This window comes from Mustela erminea, chromosome 17 (genome assembly GCF_009829155.1).
Source record: "Mustela erminea isolate mMusErm1 chromosome 17, mMusErm1.Pri, whole genome shotgun sequence".
Lineage (NCBI taxonomy): Eukaryota > Metazoa > Chordata > Mammalia > Carnivora > Mustelidae > Mustela > Mustela erminea.
Genome location: NC_045630.1, coordinates 56,557,463 through 56,583,253, shown reverse-complemented (window position 1 = coordinate 56,583,253; position 25,791 = coordinate 56,557,463). Strand labels below are relative to the sequence as shown.

At 45.1% G+C, this 25,791-nt stretch overlaps 1 protein-coding gene across 2 annotated transcripts in view; it reads left to right on the top strand.

Moving 5' to 3' along the window:
• Positions 1–2,147: 2,147 nt before the first annotated feature.
• Positions 2,148–25,791, top strand: part of ESRRG (estrogen related receptor gamma) — a 624,049-nt gene continuing 600,405 nt past the window's right edge. For both annotated transcript variants that reach the window (XM_032317728.1, XM_032317731.1), the window contains exon 1: positions 2,148–2,315. In XM_032317728.1, coding sequence (XP_032173619.1) covers positions 2,314–2,315 — 2 coding nt within the window. In that variant the 5' untranslated portion in view covers positions 2,148–2,313. The remainder of the gene's footprint in view (positions 2,316–25,791) is intronic.

The window sequence follows — 25,791 nt, the reverse complement described above, 5'->3', positions numbered from 1 at the left end:
CCTTCGAGAAAAGCCGCAAGCACTCATTGACCTCCACACTCGGCCCGCAAGGAAGTTTCCTTGCGGAGTTAACCCGAAGGGTTAGGGGAGGTCCGGGTGGGGTAAGAGGTAAGGCGCTGGCCTGGACTCTGTCTTCCCAGCCCACAAAGGTGCCGCGAAATCTGGGCATATACTCGAGGCCAGTTCGAAACACTGGCCCAAGCCAATGGCCCGCGATCTCCCCATATCTGGCCCAGCGTCCCGGAGGGCGAGCGCGCGCGGATGGAGCGGGGGCGGGCTCCGCTAGAGGCAGGGGCTCCAGGCCGGGCTCCCCAGCCCGGGCAGCAACTGGAGCGGGGAGGTTGGGACAGGTACGTAGCAAGGGGAGCGCAAGCCAGGCTGGAGTGCCTCGGGACACCCGGCCTCCATCCAGCTCCGTCTGGGAGCACCTTCAAGTGCGCTTCAGGCCGGGTCCTGGGGGAAGCGCGCCTTCTGCCCGAGCGCCCGCCGCGCGGGCTTGGAGGCGGTGGGGGCGGGGCGGGGCTGGCACTGTCTGGCGGGCCCGCTCGCGTGGACTCGGGGGCGGTGAGCACACCCCGCCGGGTGAGTGGCTGGTGCAACCCCTTAGCGCCTCTGCTTTTCCCCTCTCCTTCCAAACCGGGCTGGTTTCCGGGAAAAACAAAATAACTTTTCCGTTTATGGGGCGGTAATTGGTGGGAAGTGGTGTTGGAAGAAGCGCGTATGGGGCAGCAACGCCCCCACACCAACTGCCTCGGAAACCTTCTCTGATTTTCTCCTAGGAGTGAGGGGTAGAGGTTAGGCATTTGACATTTCCGTTAGCAGGGGGCGGGATGGTGGTGTGGGACTGGGGTAGGCAATGTAAAGAAAAAGCAGCACCGTTCGCCGGCTCCCTCCTCCCAGCTGGAGGCCGCTTTTAGGCCCATTACGCGGGCTTGGCCCCCGCTCCACAGGCCTTGCGTGAACCGAGCCTCCGAAGGGGATCAGTGCAACCTCCTTTCACCTGCGGGGCCTCACCTGCAGCGCCCTCAATTTCTCCAACCCACATTCCCGCCCCAATGGATACCCTACTGACTGTGGTTCGTGTGAAACATCCAGGAAAATTTTAGTGAGCAACCTCCCGAACTAGAGAGTTTGGAGTGGAGAGCCAGTGTCTGCCGTCCTCGGGGTTTTGTTTTCGAAGAAGCACCTGAAAGAAAATGAAAATCGAACTAACCCAATCACCATTGGCAATCCGGCCTTGGCGCAAGGAAAGGGGGCGGGCGGACGGCTCGTGGTGCTCAAGACTCCGGGTGAAATAGATCTCTTCCGGTCGGCAGGTGTGAGCGGGCTCGGCGAAAAGGCGTCCGGCCCCGGGGAGCTAGCGAGCCAGACCCTGGGGCACCAGCCGGCAGGACACGCTTCTCCGAGAGCTTGCGGCCCCCAAGGCAAGCAGGGACTTAACTCCGGCGTGCGCCTTCGCTCTCCCGGCCCCGTCAGGGCCGAGGGTTCAAGTAAAGTTGCTGAGAGGGGGTTTGCTAGCACTGGAGGTTTATTGTTACCCTGGGAAAGGAAATCTGCACTCTAGGAACTCCTTTGTGCCTTCTGGACTCACCCTTTCGCACTCCCCTCCCAAACTCGGGATAACCTAAATTCCCGTCGCGGCGTCAGAGGAAACCCCCAAATGCTGGCAGTTTTCTGCTTTCCCTCTGTTGCTGCAGTAATCCCCGGGGAACCCCGGCTCCGTGTTCCCCTCCCCCTGCCCGCTTCTACAGCCAACCCCTAGCAGCCCCGCTTGCCTGGGCCTTTGCGCTTCCTAGCAGGGACCTTCAGTGCCCAGCCGGGGGTAGGGGGGTGCGGAGGGGTAGGGAGGGGACGAAGCTGCAAAGGTGGGCGGAAAGGGAGGTTCAAAGAGGCGGAGTGCCCCCTCTGCAAAAATATCAAAACTACCGCAAATTTTCATAAAATTAAATTCCACCTCCTTTCCGAATCTGTCCCCTCCCAAATCCTGCCTAGAGAGTGGCGGGAGGGGTGATCGGGTCGTCCCCGGAAAGGGGGGTCGTGCGCAAATTTACGCCCGCTACTCTCATTTGTTAGTAGATTCGGTCTAAAAGTTCTCTATTTATAGGCTACACGCGGCCGCCGCGATCCCTGCGCCCACTTTCCTGCGCTAAGTGCGAGAGGTCCCCGCGGCGCCGAACGGCCCGTCCCGATTGTGTCCCGTGATTTGTTTTGTTTTTGTTTCTGCCCTCAAACCGCAGGCAGCCGGGGAGAAGATCTCGGGGAGCCCAGAAACCACCCACTCGCAGTAGTTGAGAGCGGCTCTGCAGTCCGACCATGTGAGTCCACGCTTGACCCCGCTGGGCGCGCGGGTGGCAGACGCGGGGGAGGCGCTGCGGTTCTGCCGCGGCGCCCGCGCCCCTGGGGCTGTCCTCCACGTCTGTCCCTGACCCTGCGACCTCCAGCTCCTCTGTGCGCCCTCTCCCCCTTGGATTTCTCCCTTCTTATTCTCTCTTTCCCCGCATCTCTGACTTTGCCCTGCTCTCAACTTCCAGCTGAGTTTGGATGTGGGTACAAAAAGAGACAGGGCTGGCCTTTACGTGGGAGGCGGGGTGGGCTGGGCGTGTGTGTTTCAGAAAGAAGGAAATTGTGTGGAGCTGAGGGTGGGGGAGGGGCGCGATGGAGCGGGCCTCGAGTAGGGCCCGCGCGCTGGGGGAGGGGACTAAGAGCGTTTGGATCGCGACCTTTCCTTCCGCTGTGGCACCGATCGCGGGATGGGAACCAAGTGCTCTGGCAGCCTCGCCATTTGGGACCCTTCCTCCGCAATGCAGGGACAGATGTCTTAATTAAAATCTCGGAATCGCCCCGGTAAAAAGGAGGGAACGACGTGGGTACAGGATGAGCCTAGCCGGGAAATAGGGTCAGAGTCCATTCCCTAAATTCCAGGCGGCACTGGGCGCCGCGATGCCTTTTTTCCCCCAGCGGCTGCGGACTGGACTCGCTTGCGCAGATAGCAAAGGCGCAAGGAGATCACGACGGTCTGTGGGCCTTTCCCTTGTCCTCTTTTTATTAATGCTGGAGCCTCGGACGATGCTCCGGTGTTTTAAAGCTGAGACGTCAAGAGGGCGGGGAGCGGGACCGGCGGGAGCGTTCCACGAGTCCCGGGCGGGAGGAGCGCTCGGCGCGCGTTTATGGCGCGGGGAAGGGCTGTGCGCACAGAGCAGCGGCCAGGCCGGCTTCCTCGCAGGCGCGGGGCGGCAGGCGTGAGACTCGCGCACCGCAGGTCCGACTGCCCTTCCCCCTTGGAACCGAGACACGACATTGGGGGGGGGGGCGGGGATGGAGGAGGTTGTGACTGAAAATAACCCGGGACTCGGATCCGCTTGGCCCAAGGACAGAGCCCCAGAACGGGGGTGGGGAGGAGTTGGAAACCTGCGAGGGGAGAACTGAGGCCTCGCCTCTCTTGCGCCCGCGCGCAGGGCCCTGTGCCCTCGCCGCCTTAACTTCTTACCCGCCTCCAATTTCTGCTCCCACAGTGTATGTCACACTTGGAATCCCCCTATGGCCACATCTCCAAAGCGCCCGGTCTGCCGTGTGGATAGACTGGTGGGAACCGAAGAGCCAGGACAGGGCTGTGGCAGTGCCCTGGAGAGGGGGACCTCACTGTCCGGTGCGTGCGCACCATGAGCTCCCCGTCACAGACACGGAGGAAGGGTCTCCTCCCAGCCGGCGCGTCCCTGCCTTCCTGCCGCGCTGACACTGCTGGGACAGTCTGGTTCAGACAGGACGGGGACCGCCCGTAGCTGGCTCGGAGCTGCCGAGATTCCCACCCCCGGGCCCGCCCAAAACAGCTTGCAGAAGCCTAAGGGCCAAGTCAGAAGCCGAAGCAGCTTTCTGCTACGGTCCCTGGGCCGCATTCAGGGGTATGGGTAGATACCAAACTCGGTGCAACTTTGTCGCAGAAACTAGTAACAGGGTCCTGGATTGGGGGAGGTGTGACGTGTTAGAGTATGCCCCCCCCCCCGCCCCACTTCCCCCATTCCCAGACTGTAAATGCCACTCAGCTCTCCTATCCCGCATTTGTCTGGGCCTCTACTTTCTTGCCTATGTCCTAAGAGGAAGACATAAAAGAAAGGTGGAAGTTAGGAGCAGATGCGCTAAAGGGAAAGGTATGCCAACAAGAGTGACTGCAACTAGCTGTTTTTTCCCCTTGTCTCCTTTGAAAAGAAGGGGGTGTTTCTACAGCGCTGGCGTTAGCCCAAGACAGTAAGCCCCCAGCCCAGGGTCTCTGGCAGTAACCTCTGGTCTCTCCGTGACTGACTTGAGCTTCTCAGCCTCCCCAGCGCTTGGTCCTCAGACACATTCTGAGCCCCTGTCCCCAGTGTTCTAGGACGCGCCTCAGAAGCTGAGTCAAGATGGAAAAGGCCAAGATTGCTCTGTCCCACCCTGGCCATAGAATCAGGGGCCTGGGGGGCGCCTGGGTGGCTCAGTGGGTTAAGCCGCTGCCTTCAGCTCAGGTCATGATCTCAGGGTCCTGGGATCGAGTCCCGCATCGGGTTCTCTGCTCCGCGGGGAGCCTGCTTCCTCCTCTCTCTCTCTCTCTGCCTGCCTCTCTGCCTGCCTCTCTGCCTGCCTCTCTGCCTACTTGTGATCTCTCTGTGTCAAATGAATAAATAAAAAATCTTTAAAAAAAAAAAAAAGAAAAAAAGAATCAGGGGCCTGAAGGTGGACCCGGCGTGCCAGGCTCCAGGACTGCGCAGTGAGAAGAGCGCTGGCCTAGAGCATTTTGCTGTTAGGAATTGTGAGACCCCGGAGGGCTTTTGGGGGTCTGATGGGATCTTAGAACTTGGCAGCTTCCTGGGTTAGGGAAGTCAAATAAACTTGCCCCAAGCTCTGGGTTAGCTCTTTCCTCCCGCTGCTGTGCGGCAGGATCTTAGTTCTCTCCTGGCTTCTGGTTCTTTTCTGGCCCAGCTCTTCTGTGCTTTGCCTCTGTGGCCTCCAAGCCCCCTGGGCCTTTTCCCCCTGGCTGGGACCCTGGATAAGAAGGACCCCAAATCCTCTACCAGAGTGTGAGTAAAGAGGACAGTCCACCATCTGCACAAAAGTAGAGAGTAAACTGTGTATGGAAGGAGTTGAAGGCTGAGCAGGAGGAGGCATGCCTGTTTCCAAAGGTACTAGTGAAGAAATCCCATTCCTCCCAAATAGCTTACTTTTCAAGGAACTCTGGAAAGTGGCAGAATGAGGAACTGACCTCTTTAAATTCTTTGGGTCTATGACCTGTAAGCCTTGAGAAAAGGCCATAAGAAGGAAACAATACACTAGGGTTTGGCAGAGGTGACCACCTCTGCCCCACCCCCCAGCCTACAGTCCCTAAATGATGTGTTCCTAGTGCCATGAGTGGCTCTGTCCCAAGGGTGAGAAGATCAACCCGAACCCCTCTCAGACCCAGAGAGTGTTCTGAGCCCTGAAACTTTGAGCTGCTCTTGTGCCAATCCCTGTCTCCTTCAGCCTCACCCTTAATCCCTTGGCTACCATCCCGGTCTCTCTACAGTGAAGCTGGGTCATCTGGGGACTCCAGTGCTGTAGTTGTCCCTCTCCCTTTCCCTAGCCAGAGCTTTGACTCGAAACAAAATTTACTGTGCTAGGTGTATGTGCTTGGATGAAGGCAGTGGCCTCTTTTCCTAAAAGCTGGAGCAACCCCTTTCCCTGTCATCCTGAACAATCTTTCTTGAGTCCGAGGCCCTGGGGACTCCAGCTATGGGGGTAATTCCTGGCCTATCTGTTCTCCCTTATAGAGAGACTTCTTTTCCTAAAAAGTGAGAGTTTAGAGGAGCCGAGTACTGTCTCCTTCAGGATTCCGTTTGATTATTAAATTTACACAAATCTGGGGAAAGGTCCAAGGCCTGAGAGAAAAATGGAGAAGGGGAATTCTGGAGAGCAGAAAGAAGACCTGAGCGACTCTTCTGACAAGGAATTTCCATTAACTCAGCGCTTTCCTTTTCTGTCTCACCTGTTTAGCTTCATTCCTCCCCCTTATGTGAGGAAATAGAATTCTTAGCTTAGGTGACTTTTGGCTAAATGTTCAGATGTATGCTGTGGCTGAGTGTTTTTAAAATTTGATCACTGAGTCCCTAATGCCACCTGCAAAGTCTTCTGTGCACTCTTCTGTCTCACGTAATTTTGACCTAAAATATAAGCATTTTTTTTTCATCGCGTTCTTGTTCACCTTCAACAGGTTGGTTTTAGTTTCTATGTTTCTCAAATTTCCTTGCAATAACATTACATGAACCAGATTTGTTCAGCTTCTGTGAGACAGGATTATTCTCACCACAATTCTCTAGGTAGTTCTGGTTAAAACTGCCTTTGCTTTTCACCTCAGTGAGACACCTACTTGAGATGGAAGTGATTTTCTTTGTTTTAACTTGAATTATTCAACTGCTTGCTCTGTTTTCCCCTTCTGCCTATTTGGAAAAAACCTGGCCATATTAACATTTAAATAGTTCTGTCATAAAAGGTAAAACATGACTTTTTGATATAGAAATTTTCTTTGAGATTTAAAAAAATAATTTAAATAAAAATTATCTAACATAATTTCAGGAAATTGTATCTTTGAAATTCATTGACAACTACATTGCTTTTCAGAACTTTCTATATAACTTTGTCATGATTCTTTAGTTATATCCTCTGATCTAACTGAATCTCCTTTCAACTGCTTTACAAGTATATATTCAAATGAGATTTTTTTTTCCCAGCTTAAAGTTTTTTCCAGCATTTTCCATTGTATAACCTAGTTGACAGGAAAATTTGCAGGACAGAAGAATCAAGTTCGGGGCACATAGTTTATCTTTCTGACCCATTTATATAATCTCTATTTTATTGTTAACATTTAATAGTAAAAAAAGACATTTCTTTTTGGGAAAAAAATGTATTCTTCTTTTGGGGGGCGACTTACTGGATACTTAGTTTTTTCTTAATGTTCTTTGTGTTTTCTATTAGACATATTAATGTTTCTTATTCATTAGTCTCTTGTAAATTAATGATAGATACAAATTACTGACTTATGATAAATCATATCCCTCCCCTTGCCAGACTCATCAATATTCTGTTATTTCAAATTAAACATTGTAATATAACTTAAAAGAGAGAAGGTTCCCACATCTATTCATTAATCTGTGATGGTCAAATTGGCTAAACTATTGATGAGAAAGTTTTGGATATGGAGATGTAACATCAGAAAAGAAATTTCTGTGGGCAAACTGACAAACCAGAAATGCCATTCAAGAGCAAAAGGCTAATGATAAATGGCCCAGGGAAATAAAGGGAATAGGACAACTTGTCAGCCACTGATCTGAAATTCAGCATTTCACTCATCAGGATCATTTGGGTGATGCACTCCACACAGCCACACTCAGGCCTGTAGTCAGGTGAAGTATTTGTAAAGTCCCAGCAGAAGGATCTTGGAGTCAGAGAAAAGAGAAACCAAAATAGTGCAGTGCAGTTTTAAAGCAAAAATTAGTAAAAGGGAGAAATACAGACAGACGTTATTAAATATAAAGGATTTGTTTATTCTCTCAAGTTGTGAAAAACTGAGGTTTTTTTTTTTTTTAATGAGGTAAGAGTTCATATATCATAGATTTAAACCTTTAAGCCATTTTAAGGCATATAATGTAACTGTATTTTACTGGATTCACAATGATGTGCAGCTGACACCACTGTTTAAGTCCATCTTAAACCCCTGTACCCAGGAAGCAATCCCCTGTTCCTCTCTCCTCAATCCCTGTCAACCACTCATCCACATTCTGTTTCTATGAATTTGCCTCTTCTGGACATTCTAGAATTGAGACCACTTAACACGGGGCCTGATGGGTCCCCACTTCTTTCACTTAGAGTCATGCTTCAGGGTTCATCAGTGGTGTAGCTCGTGTCAGTGCTTCATTTCTCTTTATGGCTGAATAATACTGGATTTTGTGGATAGACCACATTTTGTCTATATATAGTTGATGGACATTGTGTTGTTGCACTTTTTGTTTATTGTGAATAATCCTGAAATGAACATCCATTTGCAAGGTTTTGCTTGAATGTATGTTTTCAGATCCTTTGGGTGTAGTCGAATTCCCGAGTCCTAACTTAATTCCTTGTTGAACTTTTTGAGGAATCCCCATACTGCTTTCCACAGTGGCTACAAAATTGTACGGTCCTGCCAAAAACAATGGAGAGTTCTAGTTTCTCTACGTTTTCCCCAACATTTATTTCATTTTTATTTAAAAAAAAAATCATACTAGTGGATGTAAGTGGTATCTCACTGTGGTTTTAATTTGAGTATTCATAATGACTAAGGATGCGAGCATCTTTTCATGTCCTTATTTAGCCATTTGAATATCATTTTTGGAGAAATGTCTACTCATGATCTTTCCTTATTTTTTAATTGGGTTGCTTGTCTTTTTGCTGTTGAATTGTAAGAGTTCTTTATCTATTCTGAGTATTGGATACTTAGCAGGTATATAACTTGCAAGTATTTATATTTTTAACCATTCTCTTGACTTTTCACTTTTTCTAAAAAGATTTATTTGTTTATTTTAGGGAGAGAGTGAGCACGAGAAGGGGAGGGGGAGAGGGGAAAAAAATGTTCAAGCAGATTCCCTCTCCGCAGGGAGCCGGACGTGGGGCTTCATCTCTGGAGCCTTGAAATAAGGATCTGAGCAAAAACCAGAAACCAAAACCAGACATGTAACACACTGAACCACCCAGGTGTGCCCAGGTTTTTCGCTTTCTTGTGAATGCCCCACAATTCATAATTTTTAAATTTGTATAAAGTCCAATTTAATATAATTATTTTTTAACAGTAAGTGCTTTTCTTATACATGAGAAGACTCAGATTTAAAAACAACACAAAACAAATATTTAAAACTCTAAACCCTAAAAAAGAGAAGGCTCTTCTATCATACCCAGACAGTGACTTCGTGTAATGCGGGTTATCAAGCACTAAATAAAGTTACTGCTGTTGTTTAAGACAAGGAAACAGCTATGGCTACATTGACCTTTTTGTTCGAAGAAGTTCTGAGTTATTCAGATAAGGTGTCTACCCTGCTGAATGAGATCTTTTATCCCAAGAAGACAGTTGTTGTTTTTAAAAAATTATCATTATCAAATTCATCTACCAAGAAATTTTAAATAGTCTCTTCTGTTTAAATGACATTAAGGATCTGCCTTAAACTAACACCAACCAGGAAAATCAAAGAAAAGATTGACAGGGTGTTCCTAACTTAGCAGTTTCAATGCACAGCCACACACAGGCGTGTAGTCAGGTGATGTGTTTGTAAAGTCCCAGCAGAAAGATCTTGGAGTCAGAGAAAAGAGAAACTAAAGTATTGCAGTGCAATGTGAAAGCAAAAATTAATAAAAGGGAGGAATATAGACAGATGTTACTGAATGTAAAGGATTTGCATATTCTCTCAAATTGGGTGCTTTTGAGTAACTAAAGTATGAGTTAAAAATAACCAGACAGGGCACCTGGGTGGCTCAGTTGGTTAAGCGACTGCCTTCAGCTCAGGTCATGATCCTGGAGTCTGGGGGATCAAGTCCCACATTGGGCTGATCCATGGGGAGTCTGTTTCTCCCTCTGACCTTCTCCCCTCTCGTGCTCTCTCTCTTCCTCTCTCTCAAATAAAGAAAATCTTAAAAAAAATAATAATAAATAACCAGACCGTGGTTTGAATCAGATCTTCATTTTATTTCATAATTTTGTTATTGAGTAAGAAGGATTATGGTGAACGCGAATGGAGATATCTCTGATTCTGTCCACTAGAAATCTTGGACCCGATTTCTGCATCTGTTATTTTATGGAATACGCTATCTGGTAATTCACTAGATGCTTTCTAAGTGTGCAGCCCAGAGTTCCTGCATGAGTCATATGCATAGCTGTTGCCTTGAATGGCCCTGAAGGATCGTGAGGGGAACTCCATTTCCTTGTCGACAGAGCAAGACGTTCACCCACCAGTTATGGTGGTGAAAAAGATATAATTTTATACATGTGAAAATTATAAGGCGTTTTGGAGTTTAAGTGTGAGCCTCCCTACTTACATGGTAGTTGCAATGTACCAGGTATTATCCTGAGATTTAATAAGTACTGAAAAATTAAGTTCTCAACCCTGTGAGGTCGATACCATTCTTTTCTCCCCTTTTCACAGATGAGAACACTAAGGGCAGAGTTTTTTAATATAACTTTCTCAAGGTCATGTCGCTGAGAAGTGCCAGAGTTAAATTTTGAACCTAGGCAGTCTGGCTTGAGAATCTGTGTTCTTACTATGACTTTATGCTGCTTACATCTAAAATCTAGATGTATCTGATGGAGATTTGAGTCTTTGAGTTAATTGATACAGTAAATATTTACTGGGTACCTGTTATGTGTCCAACATCTCTGGAAACATTGGAAGATCTAGCAATGCTGGGGCTGTATTTTTGTGTTCTCTTCATGGCGATTGTTAGCTGGAATCCAGCTGTCACTGCTGTCTTCTCATGGGATCACCAAATGTGGCTTGATTCATTTACTTGTTTACCTTCATGAGTCCTATAATCAATCACATTTGTTACTTGCTAACATGGGGCACAGGCAAGGAAAGTAGATCACAACCAGAACATTAAGCACAAAGGCAGTGATAAACATCATGGCATGAATTCGGTTTTCCAAGTTCTCTTGCTGCTGTCATTCACCACAGGTCAATGAGCCAATGAAATTTGTTGGGTATCCACTGAATGCCTTGCATGGTGGGATAAACACTTAAAATTTAAAAGTTTAAAATCAGATGGGCAAGAAAAGCCAACACCAAAAGATGACAATATATAGGAAGTACAGTAATACTTTCACTAGTTGGAAAATTTTAATAATTTGTCTTTTAGGGAGAGATTTTTTTCAGTTGTAGAGTTTGTTTTCTTATAAAGAAAACGTAAATAAGCAATATTGGACCCACGCCAGAAGGCAGACTTCAGAGTATACCACAAAAAGTTGGGAGACAATCGACAGCGTCTATAGTGTTTTCAAAGGGTTCTTGTAGGATGATTGAGCGGTTTTCACAGCAATTACCCTGAGTGTGACAGGCTCCAGAAGAGTCTTCAGAATGGAGAGAGAATTAAATATGCTGAGTACTGTGTTATCGTTAACGTATTCCACTGCGTTCTACTTTTTGAACAATGATTAATTATTATTAATGAAAGTACTTGATAAGCATGAGCCACCTGTGTAAATTCATAGGCCACTTAAGAATGGAGAGTCCACTTTTTGAAGGCCTGGTGCCAGCCAGAGGAAATAGTTTAGCATTCTGTATGCTGTGGCCAGTGTCTCATAGTTTGGCTCTCACCATGCTTTGGCTAATTACTGTGTCCACGTCCATAGACATGAGTCAAGTGTTCTGAGGGACAGTTTGCCGAGTGGACTGGCATGGCTGCATGCGCCGTTGGTCTAGCTCTGTGTTGTCTGTCTTCAAAGAATCAGCAGAAAATCTTTCTGTGTTGAACGCTTGCTGTGATAGAGCTTGTTTAATACCATAGAACGTTAAAATAACTGTGAACTTATTGATTTGTTAAACAGTGTGTGTGAGTACCTGCTAGGTTTCAGGGCAGAGTTTCATAAAAGCTCTCCCCTTCTCCAGTGCTGTGAGGTGGGTGCGCGGCGGCTTGGTATCTAGGTTAAGAAATGGATCATGAGTCCTGCAAAGAGGAAGTAAAGCTGGGAGGTCACTGCCATGGCCCCATGAGTGGTGGGGATGCCGAACGGGGCCTCAAACCAGGCTTCTGATACCAAATTAGGGACCCCTCTTCCACGGGGGCTCTTGTTCAGCATTTCTGAGAGTGGATTCTACCTGAACACCTCTGTCAGGATGACCTCGGATATTTGTGGAAAATGTCGAGACCTGGGCTCTCTCTAGAAGTACTCTGAAAATGCTGGATCCCCAGGATGTTGTATTTTTAACAGTCCCCTCAGTAGATTTTTTAAAAAAGATTTTATATATTTATTTGCCAGAGAGAGGGACCACAAGCAAGGGGAGCAGCAGGCGGAATGAGAAGCAGGTGCACCCCTGAGCATAGAACTTGATCCCAGGACCCAGGGATCATGACCTGAGCTGAAAGCAGCCATTTAACTGGCTGAGCCACCCCAGGCGCCCCTCAGTAGATTTTTTTGTACACAATAAGTTTTAAGCATCGCTGGTCTAGATACTAATAATTTTGGTATATCTGGTCAGGTTAATTTGATGCTAACAGAAGATAGTTTGAGAACAAAGGAGAAATTTTCTGACCACAAATGGTAAATGCTCGTGGACTCTGAACAGTAACCTCACAAACTGGGAGTTGAATGTGATCTTCAAAGTGATCTTCTTCTTTGGGGAGGTTGTCTTTATTTAGACTATTCCACAGAGATGGAAATAGTCTTATAAACCATGTTCTGTGGGACCCTACTGCCCTAGGATATTCATTAATTCATCAAACACTTATTTAAGCATCCAGAACTGTGTTAAACAGTTGAGGAACGGCAGTCGAAGAAAGCAGCGTGGATTCTGGTGTCCTGGGACCCGTAGTCTGTTGAGGATAGATGTTAGGAAGTGTTTTGCCCCAGGGCCCCTGGGTGGCTCAGTTGGTTGAGCCTCTGCCTTGAGCTTAGATCATGATCCCTCATGGTCCTGGGATGGTGGGTTTCCTGCTCAGTGGGGAAGCCTGCTTCTGCCCCTCCCTCTGCTGTTAATTCCTCTCTTTATCTCTCCCAGATAAACAAACAAATAAAATCTTAAAAGAAAAAAAATAAGTAACTGTTTTGCTCCAGAAGCTTTCAGGGAGACCAAAAAATTTGGGTTCTATAGGTTTCTTCACAGCAGGACATGTCAGAGCCTTCAGTGTACTAATATGTGATGTGGGTATCTGAGAGAGGACTGTTGTTTGTGATATTTTCCAGACTTATCATAGCATCCTTCACATACAGAACAGCTCCTGGTCTCATGTTCTACAGAATCCCTTTTGGATCTCATTTGCTTACACATTTCGGTAAGATCCTGTCCCTCCCAACCTTCCCCACCAAAAAGCCCAAATCTGTGGCACTGGAGTAGATTTGGAGTGTATCTTAACAGTGGAATCTCACTGCACCTTCACCGCCATGCCCCCCTCCCCCTGGGGTACTTTTGTTCTAATATCCTAATGAGCACTGGGGTAACCGATGGCGATGGGCAGACTTTAGTCAAAGAACTAGTGTCCAAGAATTTCATGAGCTTTAGGCCATCTTTGGAGTTGGACTGGGTAATGAATTTGAACATGGAGTGGATCCCTGGGTACGTCTCTGTTCTCTCCAGCTGGCGAGTAAAGTCAGAAGGTTTGTTTCTGGTTCCTTCAGGGATTCCAAGGCCATCTGGGAGCATCTGGTGTGGGAAAAGTAGTGTTTATGGGGTTCACATGCCAGTCCCCCCACTTGGAAAACTGCGTGCTGTTTGAGGAACACCCAGCCTTTGGTTAGGTGCATAGGATCAGATTTTTTGCTGAGAAAGACCTCCTGCCTGCCAGTGCATTGTCTGCTTTTACCAGGATAGTTGTCGGGAGAAGGAGAACCCAGGCATTTTCAGTGGACCGCCTACTGTCCAGTGTTCCCGTTTTTTCCTTTTTTCTTCTTCTTTTTCTGAGGCAGCAGCTCTGTCTAAACAGGACCAAGTGACTTGGCAGCCGCTCGGGTAACTAGGAAAGGTGTGCTCTCCCGATGGATGGCTTTCCCTAGTCGGGTCCTTGCCGCCACGTCAGCACCCTGACTCATGCACCTGGAGAGCTCTTAAAGAGGCCTCTTCAGCTTTGTTTGTTTTTCTTCGTTATGATAATATTGAAAGACATGTTGCTTTATTGTTCGTGAAGTATGTGCTCTGTTCATGAACAGGTTTTACCACACAGGCTTCCCGGCGGATATACAAAGTAAAGTAAAGAAACACAGCAGTATCCCGGGAATTCATACAGTCATCGCCCGAGTGTGTAGATAGTGGAAACAAAGTGGGGTTTTCCCCCTTTCCAGAGTGGCCCGAGTTAAGTGTTCAGCTTTCCATTCTTTGAGGAGACCGCAGATCTTTAAGTGTTGGTTTCTTAAAGTCAAAGTCTAGGTTCAGTTTCCTTTTTCGATCGCTGTGAACAAGAGGAGTTAAAGGCAGTTGTTGTCTGCAGGGCGCCCGCGTCCTAGGCGTGGAGGTAGTCAGGAGGGTAAGTACCTATATTGTGATAATACCAGACAGATACCCGGTCAGTGCTAAAGGACAGGTTCGTAAGTGCGGTTCGAAGGACGTTAACGGCCACGAAGAATTACAAAAGGAGCCTCCCAGAGCTTGCTTTGAGATTAGTTTTTAAAAATGGGCAGAAGTGAAATTGTAGCAGAAAAGAGGAAAAAAATATGCTGAGGGTTTTGTTTATAAAGACAAGAATGTGAAGGAGGGCATGAACATGGGAAAATACAAGGCCCGTTTGAGACGCAGAGGTGTGTTGCGGATGGAGAGCGGGGGAGGTAGCGGTGAAGAAGGTCGGATCGAACGTGACTGAGGGGCTCCTGGATAGGATACATCATTGGCTGTGTTATCCATTCATTTTTGCTTTTGATCTTTAAGACAGCAGGGAAGGTTACTTTAGAGGCCTTTGTTCATCAAAATTTGCATAATATTTCCATTGTTCAGGTTTCTGCCAGAAAGTAGTTAGGTTTCTGCGGGGTATGTTTCCCAGGTCCCTTTGCATCTGGTTGGGGCCTTATGATGTCACTGTTGAAAACAATCCACAGTAAAGTACGTAACTTTCAGGCTAACATGGTTTAGAAGCATGTGTGCCCTTTCTACCATGGACTGTTGAAGGGAAAAGCCTATAAACAAAGGATTTCAAGATCTTAGGGGAGACGGAGTTACTGGATGGAGGTGCCTGGGTCAGTATGTAATTGGACTTCACGTAAATGAGAAAGTTCTTGGTGTTAAATTACTGAGATGTGTAGATTTAACTTTACAGTAGCTAGTTACCTTGATTAATATAGGTATTATTACAAGTGCATGTAATATAGGCTCATAGATGTAACTTACTCAAAATCACATACATAGTAAGAAGTGAGGCCGGGATACACGTCCAGCTCTCTTCAGAGTGCTTCTCTCTTTACGGTATTCCCACAGTTTTAACTAGTGTCTGTATGCTAGTAGGTATTGGTTCTCCACTGCTGGTCCAGACTTCTTTTTTGGGGGTCCAGACTGGTATAGCAGTTGCCTTCTAGATTTCTCTACTTGAAAGTGTGTATTATTTAGGGCATAAAATAAATTATTTTCAATTAGATTCCACAGTGCCTGGGTGCTTCAGTTGGTTAAGTGTCTGCCTTCGGCTTACATCATGTTCCTGGGGTCCTAGGATTGAACCCCTCATCCCATCAGGGTCCCCTGTCAGTGGGGAGACTGTTTCTCCCTCTGCGCTCCCCCCCCCCTTGTGTGTGTGTGTGCACGTGCTCTCCCTCTTGCAAAATAAATAAATCTTTAAAAATGAATTAGACTCTAATCTAGAATGGATTAAATAAGTAAAAAAGAATAATCCCCCCAGAATAAGTGTTTTTTTTTAATTTTAAAGATTTTATTTTATTTATTTATTTGACAGAGATCACAGGTAGGTGGCGGGGCAGGGGTCAGTGGTGGGGAGGGCTTGGGGGAAAGCAGGCTCCCGCTGAGCAGAGAGCCCGATGTGGGGCTTGATCCCAGGACGCTGGGATCATGACCTGAGACGAAGGCAGAGGTTTAACCCACTGAGCCACCCAGGCACCCCAGAATGAATGCTTTTAATGGAATGCTTGGTCTGACCTGTCTGCTTTGTTGACCCATTGGTTCTTTCCATAGTGCTTTCCTGCTAACCCAACTCCTGGTTACCCGAGAAGAAATCCAGGATAAGCAATTTCCTTTTAAGCAAAAGACACAGAGGTTGCATACTTTGGCTCGTATTCTCTTTCAAAAGTTTTCGTCACGTGGGCATGGGGAGGCTAAACAGTGTGGTCACTAGTCGGTGGTTCTGTGCTGGCTGAAACAGCATTAGATAAAAGAGGAGAAGCATGTTGGAGGAACCATCATTCTGGCATGAAGGCCTCAGATATTAAGCCTCAGTGGGTTCAGAAACATGCTCCCCTGTCTACCCAAATTGAGTTCTCATCTTGTATTCCCCAACTTGGTTCATGGCCACCCCACCCTCCCGGAGGCCCAGAGACCATGGTGGTGGTGGACTTTGACTTTTTCTTTTACCTTATTCCCCTTCATCAGTCATCTTCATCTCCTCTGTATCTTTCGAAGCTGCCTGCTCCGCTTAATCCCCTAGTACTGTCTGGGTCTGTGGCTTTCTCGTCCCTCATGTAGACTTGTAGGATGGCCTCCTAACTGGTCACCCCGTCTCCAATATCAACCTATCAAGGACATCCTTCACACTACCATGAGAGTGATTTTTCTAAAATGCAAATCTGATGATCATTTTACTCCCTTTTTACAACCCTTCAGTGATTTCCCATGGCAAAAGTCCAAATTGCTTTGCAGAGCACAAAAGGCCCTCTGTGGTTTAGTCCCCGAGTCTCTGCAGCCTCATTTCTGACACTTTACTGCTCCCTCCTCCAAACAGATCACACCCACAGCTTCGGTTGTACTGAACTATGTCAGGCTGTTTCATTTCTTTTTGTCTCTGCTCATGTGTTCCGTCTGCCTAATGAATCATTATATACATTCTAACCCCCGCCACGGCTGACACCTCATCTGTGGCGTGTCCCAACTTTCTCTAGGCAGAGTTCAGCACTGTTTCTTTGTTGTTTCATGTATTCCATGGATTTTATTGACTATCTGTCCCTTTTAGGCATCGTGCTGTGCATTGGCTGAGATGGGGAGAAAGAGAGATTGTCCCTGCCCTTGAGGGGTTTATAGTCTAATGGTAGAGTTGGACGTTGGTCAGATATTCCTACAAACAAACATAAAATTACAACTGTGATAAATAACTGTGAAAAACAAAAAAAGGGCACAAGGCTTGGCCCATAGGAGGAGAACTTGACTTGGTAAGGGAGTACAGGGGAGACTTTCGCCAAGGAAGTGTGCTTAAGTGGAAATGGAATAATGAATTCACCAGATGAGAGAAATGACTTGTAGCTAGAGGTAAGTGTGTACAAAACCTTTATGTTAGGAGGGAATTGGGATTCTAGGAGAGGGAAAAGTTTCCTTGGATACTGTCAGGGTTCCTGAATGAGCCTGAAAATTAAACTGACAAAGCCAGATGAACAGGAGGAAATTGCACACATTTATTTGATGCAAATATGGGAATGAGGGAACCTTCATGAGGAACTGAAGACCCAAAGAAGTGGTTAAACCTGAATGTTTTTGTGCTAAGTTCGAGTGGAAAACAATGGAAAAATATGATAAGGCTGTGAAAGATACAATATGACCTAAGGGTAGTAAGTGGGGGGAAAAGAAAACAAGGCCCATTCATTTGGATTCTTCCTTCTGTCTGTCCATCTCGGAGACAAGAATGTTCCTTTTTCATGGATACAGAGAGGGTACATCTCACATGAGGGCCTTATCATCGGATTCAGGGGAGAAGCATGAGGGAAAATCAGACCTTCTTGCTTCTACTGTTTGCTCAGACTCCTTCCACTTAAAATATTCAGTATGTCAAGATACCATTTTTGGTGTAACGTGTCCTGAATCCCATTAGAATATATGAATAAGCACCAGGTTCAGTGGGGACATGGGTCGGGGTATGAGGTGTAGGATGAGACCAAAATAACTAGGGGGGGGGCTAGACACTAAAGAACCCCATAAGCCATGTTAAAGAGGATTCTCTTTATTCTAAGAGGAATGGAGAGCCATTAAAATGAGATAGAGAAGGTCATGATCACGGCTGATGTTTGTTTAAAGAATTCGTCCTGGCTACTGTGTGAAGAATGAGTTTGAGAGTGAGCTGAGTAGAGAATGCTAGACTTGTTAGTTCAAGTAAGAGACACAGGTATATTGAGTTAGGGTTATGATAATGGAGATGAAATAATTCATATTTAGGATGAGGTGTGGTCGATGAGGGAAAAGTGGTATGAAGGCTGGTCCCTGTGTTCCAGATGGATGACAAAGCCAGTCATGGAGATTAGGAACACTAGAAGAAGACTGGTTTGGACAGCGTTTGAACGTGAGGTGCCTTGGGGATATCCGGGAGGAGTCATTTCACTGTATTTTAGGTGTATTTCCGGTGCTTCATATATACTGTATTATAATTACTTCTGTGTGTGTTTCTTCTTATCAAACCGAACTTTCAAAGGAATGGAGCGGCATTTACATTACTATTAATAATACTCAGTTTTGGGTCTCCAGTACCTATTACTATAATTTATACATAATACTTTCTCAGTAAATGTTGGTGAATAAATGCTCTCAGCTGACCCCCAAAGCCCACACAGTTTCTCCCCATTCACTAATAAGGGCAAGAAAACACTGGAAAGGCAAGCTGGCACTCAATTATAGAGTATTTTCAATCCCTGGCTAAGAAGTTACATTATGACACAACATGTAATTAAACCTTAAGTTTACATTTACTCTCCAATTCAACCTTTGTTTCGAGTAATGCTTCTGTTATTTTTAAAACCATATAATGTTTACTCAAGGGACATTCTCTCCTAAGTAAATCAAAGCCAGTCAAGCTACAAGAAAAGCACAGAGATCCTAACTTGGAAAATGAACTATGCCTTTATGTTGCAGGACTAAACAACATTAAAAGGAATCTACTGGAAGAGGGTTGGCAGATACAAAGGAAACGGAACCAGGCCTATGTGTTTTTTCACGCTTTTTCTTCTTCATTTTATGTTGGAGGTTGGCATTCAGTCATTAAGGCCGATCTGGAGAGGGACTCAGACGTTTACATGGTCCGTTGCTGGGTTATTTTCACAGCAGGGATCTGAGGGGATTCACGAGGAAGGGATAGCACCGTTTCTTGGAGTCAGAGCGATAACACTGTATTTTGAATCTGTCGAATTTCGTAGCAGTCATACAAACAGCCTCTATGTAGAGTGAAACCAAGCTAAGTGTATATAAATGCCCTTTATCGTGTTTGGGGTGGGGGCCCCTAAAACTGGCCTGTGTGAGGCCTTGTTTGGACTGTCTGTGCACGGTGGTGTGGTTTCGGTTTCATTAACCGAGGCTAGAATGAGAATTTTCTGTACTCTAATCCCGAAATGGGATAAATCATCCCTTATCGTTTTATTAGGAATCTATACAGCTGACCTTTGAACAAAATAGGTTTGAACTGTGTAGGTCCATTTTTTAAAAGTAAATCTGATGCAGTACTGTCATTGTGTTTTCTCTTATGATTTTCTCAATAATGTTTTCTTTTCTCTAGCTTCCTGTATTGTAGGCACACAGTAGGGAATACATATTGCAGACCTAGGTGTTAACTGACGTGTTATCAGTAAGCCTTCTGGTCAGTAGTAGCTGATGAGTAGTTAAGTTTATGGGGAGTCAAAAGTTACATGTGGAGGGGCACCCGGGTGGCTCAGTGGGTTGAGCCTCTGCCTTTGGCTCAGGTCATGATCTCAGGGTCCTGGGATCGAGCCTCGCATTGGGCTCTCCACTCGGCAGGGAGCCTGCTTCCCCCTCTCTCTCTGCCTGCTGCTCTGCCTACTTGTGATCTGTCTCTGTCAAATAAATACATAAAAGTCTTTAAAAAAAAAAGTTACATGTGGATTTCTTACATTGGAGGGGTTGGCACCCCTAACCCCCATGTTGTTCAAGGGTCTTTTGTATTTCTTAAGGCTCTATACCTGTCTTACCCCAACGTGAAATAGGCGAATAACTGAAATTAAAGTGTGTATTTTTCCCCTTTCTATGCATTTTTGTATGACTCATTTTCTTTCTTTATAAGACTATATAAGCTTTATCTAATGTGAGCAAAGGGGATAGTGGTTGGCTTGAATGATTCCAGAGTTTCTTCCTGTACATGTCAATGATGAGAATCAGAATAGAGTATCATGTGACCAATGACTCAATCCTATCGATTTTAATGACTGGCTGTGGCAAGCATGACTAAATATAGCTACAGACCAGAGGAAAGTGGAAAGGGGAGGATCTGGCAAGCTCTCCAGTAATTTCAGGCCACAAAGTTGGCCAAGCTGAATAAGGTCTTAGAACTGTTGGCGTTCATGTTAAGTTCGGTAGAGTGGTGAAGAGCCCAGAATCCAGAATCAGACTTCCTGGATTCAATCTTCGCTTAGCTAAGCCCTAGTGGTATAACCTTGGTCCTCCAGCTGTATGTAACTCTCTGCTTCTTGGTTTTCCCACATGAAGATGAGGTTAGTAATATGGTTACTGCACAGGGCTATTGGAAGAATTAAAGGCATTAATATCAGTAATGTGCTTTGAACAGGGTCTGGCACGTGTTAAGTACTAAGTAATTTCTAGCTGCTGTTATTATATTAACAAGATGCTTAAGATGTGGGCTTTGTAGAGACAAAGATTTGTGAAAGCAAGGTCCATGTTTGCTTGGTGAAATGTAAAGAATTTTGAGCTTTTTGGTGAAGAATTAGCTATATACATCCTCTACTTGACCTTGGAAACGGAATTATTTTAGAGACTGCTTTCTATAAATGCTTTCTGAAAGTATTGCAAGTATCAAAAAATATCCCGGAGAAATTGAAGATATAGGTGTCATTTAGTGAAGGGTAAGGACCTCAGGGCAATTTAGTTTGGTGAAGAGAAAGCCAAAGGAAGTTTACCTGGGTGCAATTGGAAATGGGTTTATTAACAATTATAGTGATGTCAACCATTTATTGAGTGTCTGCTATACCACAAAAACTTTAATTTGACTTAATTCTTTAATTTTGCTTAACTTAAAAAAAAAAGATTTTATTTATTTATTTAAGAGAGAGACAGAGCATGAGTTAGGGAGGGGAGAGGGAGAGAAGCAGACTCCCTGCTGAGCAGGGAGCCCACCTCGGGACTTGATTCCAGGACTCTGAGATCATGACCCTAGCTGATGCCAGATGCTTAGCTGATGGAGCCATCCAGGCACCCTTAACTTTGTTTAATTTTAAAAACTAGTCAACTTCATTTAATTCTCACAAAATTTTGCGAAGTGTTATCTCCATTTTATATATAGCTAAATTGAGGCCCAGAGAGGTAATGTAGCTTTCTAAAGTTCCAAAGCTATTCAAACCAGAATCTGGATTTCAACTGAGTTATGATAAACTGCAAAGCCAGTATTTTTAACTACTATGATTTCTTTCTCTCTCTATGCTGTTGTATATATTAGTAGGGATCGTCAATCAGTATGTCACTTAAAGCACTTTAAAATCCCTATGAGTGGAGAGCCTGGGTGACTCAGTTGGTTAAGCAACTGACTCTTGCTTTCAGCTCAGTCTTGATCTTAGGGTTGTGAGATGAAGCCCCACGTCAGGCTCTGTGTCAGGTCCCGCATCAGGCATGGAGCCTAATTGGGATTCTTTCTCCTCCACCTCTCCCTTCAATCCCTCTCTTAAAAAAGAAAAAAAGAAAAAAAGCTAGAAGCTCTATGTGTTAAGCATTCTTTAAGTCCTAGTTTTACAAATAGGAAAATGGAGGCTTAATGGAGTTGATCGACTTCGCCAGGATGATTCGGTTACCGCATACCCCATTTGGAAGCCTCCAAATTTTCTGATTTATCCACAACCATCTATAGCACTAGACATGCTTGCCAATTCCATATTTGCCACCGACCCAGGGGCTGATGTAGGGAAAAAGAGACTCGGCAGAAACACCAGTGGAAAAGTGATTCAAGGAGGAGGGCAAGCGGCAAGGACACCGAGAGAGACACAGAGTCACCGTGACTCTCCTGCCTTGTCTCTGCAAGGTAGAAAGTATGTAACTTGGTTTTCACATTCTCCATGACATGATGATAGACTCCTTTTATTTTCTGTTTTTCATTAGTGATGTCAAAATCATAACAGAAAATATTTAAGTTTAGACTTTGGTAAAAATATTCTGAGTACACATGTGGGTGTTAAAATTCTAAGGGGTTGTAAAGAACTGATTTCCCCATGAGGTTGTAAAACATGATAATCATCCTATGTAATAGCATGCCATATTTCATTTGAGTAAGTATCATTAGGATCAGAACATTTAGCCTTTTTTTTTTTTTTTTTTTTTTTTTTTTTAGGATTCTATTTATTTGTTAAATAGAAAGAGAGTGCCTAAGTAGGGGAAACAGCAGAGGGAGAAGGAAAAACAGGCTCTCCCCTGAGCAGGAGCCCAATACAAGGCTTGATCCCACGATCTAGGGATCATGACCTGAGCCAAAGGCAGATTTTTGAACCCATTGAGCCACCCAGGTGCCCCAATATTCAGCTTTTTGATAAATTCTGTCAGTAAGTTCAATAGATAATGCATGAGCCAGCTCAGTTCTTTAAACACAACAAGCAAATCATGGGTTGTTTTTAGTCTGGTTTGAATTAGCGGCATATCATTATACTCTAATTGGGGACTTGCCAATGAAATGACAACCAGAGTTAGGACCTGCTGGTGATCACTGTTATCTGTGGTGATGGCTTTATATGTACATTCCTCTCAAGAGAATTAAGATATTTGTATCCAGAAATGGAAATGTGCCTATCTTAACGTATTTTATCTGTAATACCTACATAGAATGCAGACTTTTTTGAGAGATAAGAGAGTGTGTGTGCATGATCAGTGGGGTGCATAGGGAGAGAGAGAGAATCTTAAGCAGGGTCCACACTCAGTGGACAGGCTCGATCTTAGGACCCTGAGATCATGATCTGAGCCAAAGTCAAGAGTTGGATGCTCACCCGACTGAGGCATCCAGGTGGCCCAAGAATGCAGACATTTTAACAGGCTGAGTGTGGGATCAGGATTATGGGAAAACACCACATCTTAATAAATCTTTTGTTCAGTCTTTCTCCCTCTCTGTATCCACTTGTACCAAAAAGTACCATTGAGAAATAGCACATGGATTGGAAATTATCCTGCTATAAATTCATTAATTCATTCACTTTTTCATTAAATTTATATCAAATAGCTATCAAATACTAGATACCATTCCAGGTGCTGGGGAGTGAATGAAAAGGACAAAAGTTTGCAAAAGTTCATGGAGCTTATATTCTAGTATAGAGATAGTTGGTAAACAATACAAGTAGGTAAATATGTAGGATATAAGATCATTGTAAGCGCTAAGAAGAAAAAGGAAGAGAAGGAGAGAGGAAATATTTGGGAGGGTGAAGTTTAGAGTGCAGAAAGTGAGAAAGTGAGGTTTGAGTGCAGACATGAAGGAAATGAGGGAACCAGCCTCACAGACATCTGGGGGAAGAGCATTTCAGGGAGAGGGAACAGCAACTACAGAGGTACTGTGGTAGGGGCAGGCCTGGCAGGTTTGAACAGGGAGAACAATGACACTGGAACACAGGGAACAAGAGATGCATCGGAGAGGATATGGGGGGGGTAGGGTTTGCAGGTTCTGGGGGCCCTATGGGTCAGAGTTTGTAGAATTTGACTCCAAATCATGCCAAAAGCAGGTTGAGTGTGGGCAGATAGGCACTGTTTTGGAACACGTGTGAATGAGGTTCTTTTCACGTCAACTGACCTTGACTGAATACCAGCCACATAGCATGCACCGTGCTATACTCTGGAGGCCCAAAGAAGAATGATAAATATACTTCCCTCAAATTATTCAGTCTGGTAGAGAAGATAGAAAGGTTAAAAACATTTGAAGGTGGTGCACTCTCGACTTCCTTCTGTTAAGCGAGAGTTTTGCGTAGGTTTGGCCCAGCCATATTTTTCCTAGAAACTGAGGGAAGGCTCATGGTAGATCACAAGACCACTGTCTCTCAGCAGCATGGAGTGGCTGCCCATTGCCTCACTTCCCTACCTGCAGCACATCTCTCCGTGGAAGAGAAGATGCAGTTAGCTCTCTGACATTTTTGATTGCCATGCACGAGGGACAGTGTATCCCATTGCCGTGAAAAGATTCTTGAATGTTCTTGAGAAGTTGTAGATAAATTGAAATCAAGTCCAGGTGAGCTATATTCAGGGTGAATTCCAAGTCATCAGTAATGCCAATAAATCCATGACTTATCATCTTGCGAAATGAAAAATCACCTCACATTGTTTCAGTAAGGCTAAACTTTCTCACTCTGCTAAGTAAGAGATAGCTGTAATTAGACACCTTGGTCTGGGAGGACTAATTGCTTTCAGCCTTGCCCAAATTGCCATGTAGCAAGAGTATGAGATCTTTCTGGCTGACAGGCTAGTGCTGCCTTTTGCATCCGGGTCAGGGGCATATTGATTCTTTCTTTCTTGGTTATTCCTGCTTGTTTTCTTCTACCTAGCACTTCTGTACAGTATCATACATCAAACTGGTAAGAAGCTTCAAATTTTAACAATTTTGTCTTTTTGTGGTACCGGGTAAAGCAAGTTCTCTGATCTCTGTGGTGAGACTTACCTTTAAATACTGTTAAAGGTGCACTGTCTTCATCCAAATTCTTAAAGGGAGGAGTAACAAAGGAATTTTGGACATCTTTAATCAACCATGGTTTGCCCTCTAGTGACAAACTAATTATATTCTTCCCAAATGAAAAACATTTCCATTCCCTCCCAAGGCCCCCAAAGACTTTTCCCATTGTAGCATCGGTGTCAAGGTCAGAATTTTGTCATGGAAATCAGATTCGCACATGGATGGGGCTCCCCAGAGGGCAGTTCCTTGAAAATGGTTTCTCTTCATCGGAAGGCCTATGAACTAAAGAGATAAAGTTACTGACCCACCCACATTCCCCATTCAGTAGATACTAGTGTGTGCAGATAAGATAACTGTGGTACACACTAGTGTTCAAAATGGCGGAGGAGGACTAGGATGCCCGTGGTAGTTACGGATTCATAGCAATTCTGAAATTGGGCAGGTCACATGCTGCCAGTTCCTTAATTACATTCCCGGCCTGCTGCCCGGGAATGATTCTTTGAGGTTCTGGTCTCTACCCTTTGATATCTTGGTTCTACATTTGAATCAGCCTTCATGGAAAAGAGAAAGATAATGCCCATGTTTGCAACTGTATAGCTTTGTCAGCCTCTTTCCTGCTGGTAGAGGGTTGGGAGTCCCTCTTTTCATGAAAAGACTGCTTTTCATTTTGTATTGGCTATCTTAGCCCTTCAACTGATACAATTCTCTTAAAAACACATGGGTTTCCCGTGACTTATGGACACTTACTCCTTTAGTCAAAATTCTCCCCTACATTTCTCTCCAAGGCACATGCCTCCTGGTCTTAAGTCATGTGTGAGGCTAGTAAAGAATAACACCCAAGATGCGTAGAAGTTCTGTTACTTACTGGAGGAGGTTTATAAAACTTGCTTTTAGAACCTTAAAAAGCCCTTTCTAGAGCTGAACATTTCTGTGGGACTCCAGCTCACATCATTCTGAGGTCTTAACACAGACTCTAGGTTTGATCCTTATCTTGACACAATTAAACATTTCTTGCTTGGAAGATCCTTTTTTGAGAGAGGCTACAAATGAGAAATCATTTCTTTTGAAACCCAGCAAATCCTGAATCTAAATTCCACTAAAAAAAAATTGAACAGTATTGTCTTTAATCCATTTTTGTCTTCTTGAATTTTATTTAAGGTGGCTAGAAGAAGGCAGCTAGCGCTTTCAACAATCTGCCCAGAAATCTTAGTCATATCCTCAAGATCGTTGGGTACTGTTCTTTTTTTTTTTTCCCCTGTTTTCCACATAATTACAAATAAGACTTTGATAACTGTCCCGCCCATATTTAATTCAGGTGCCCTTTTCTGCAGCCTCCCACACATTCCCCTT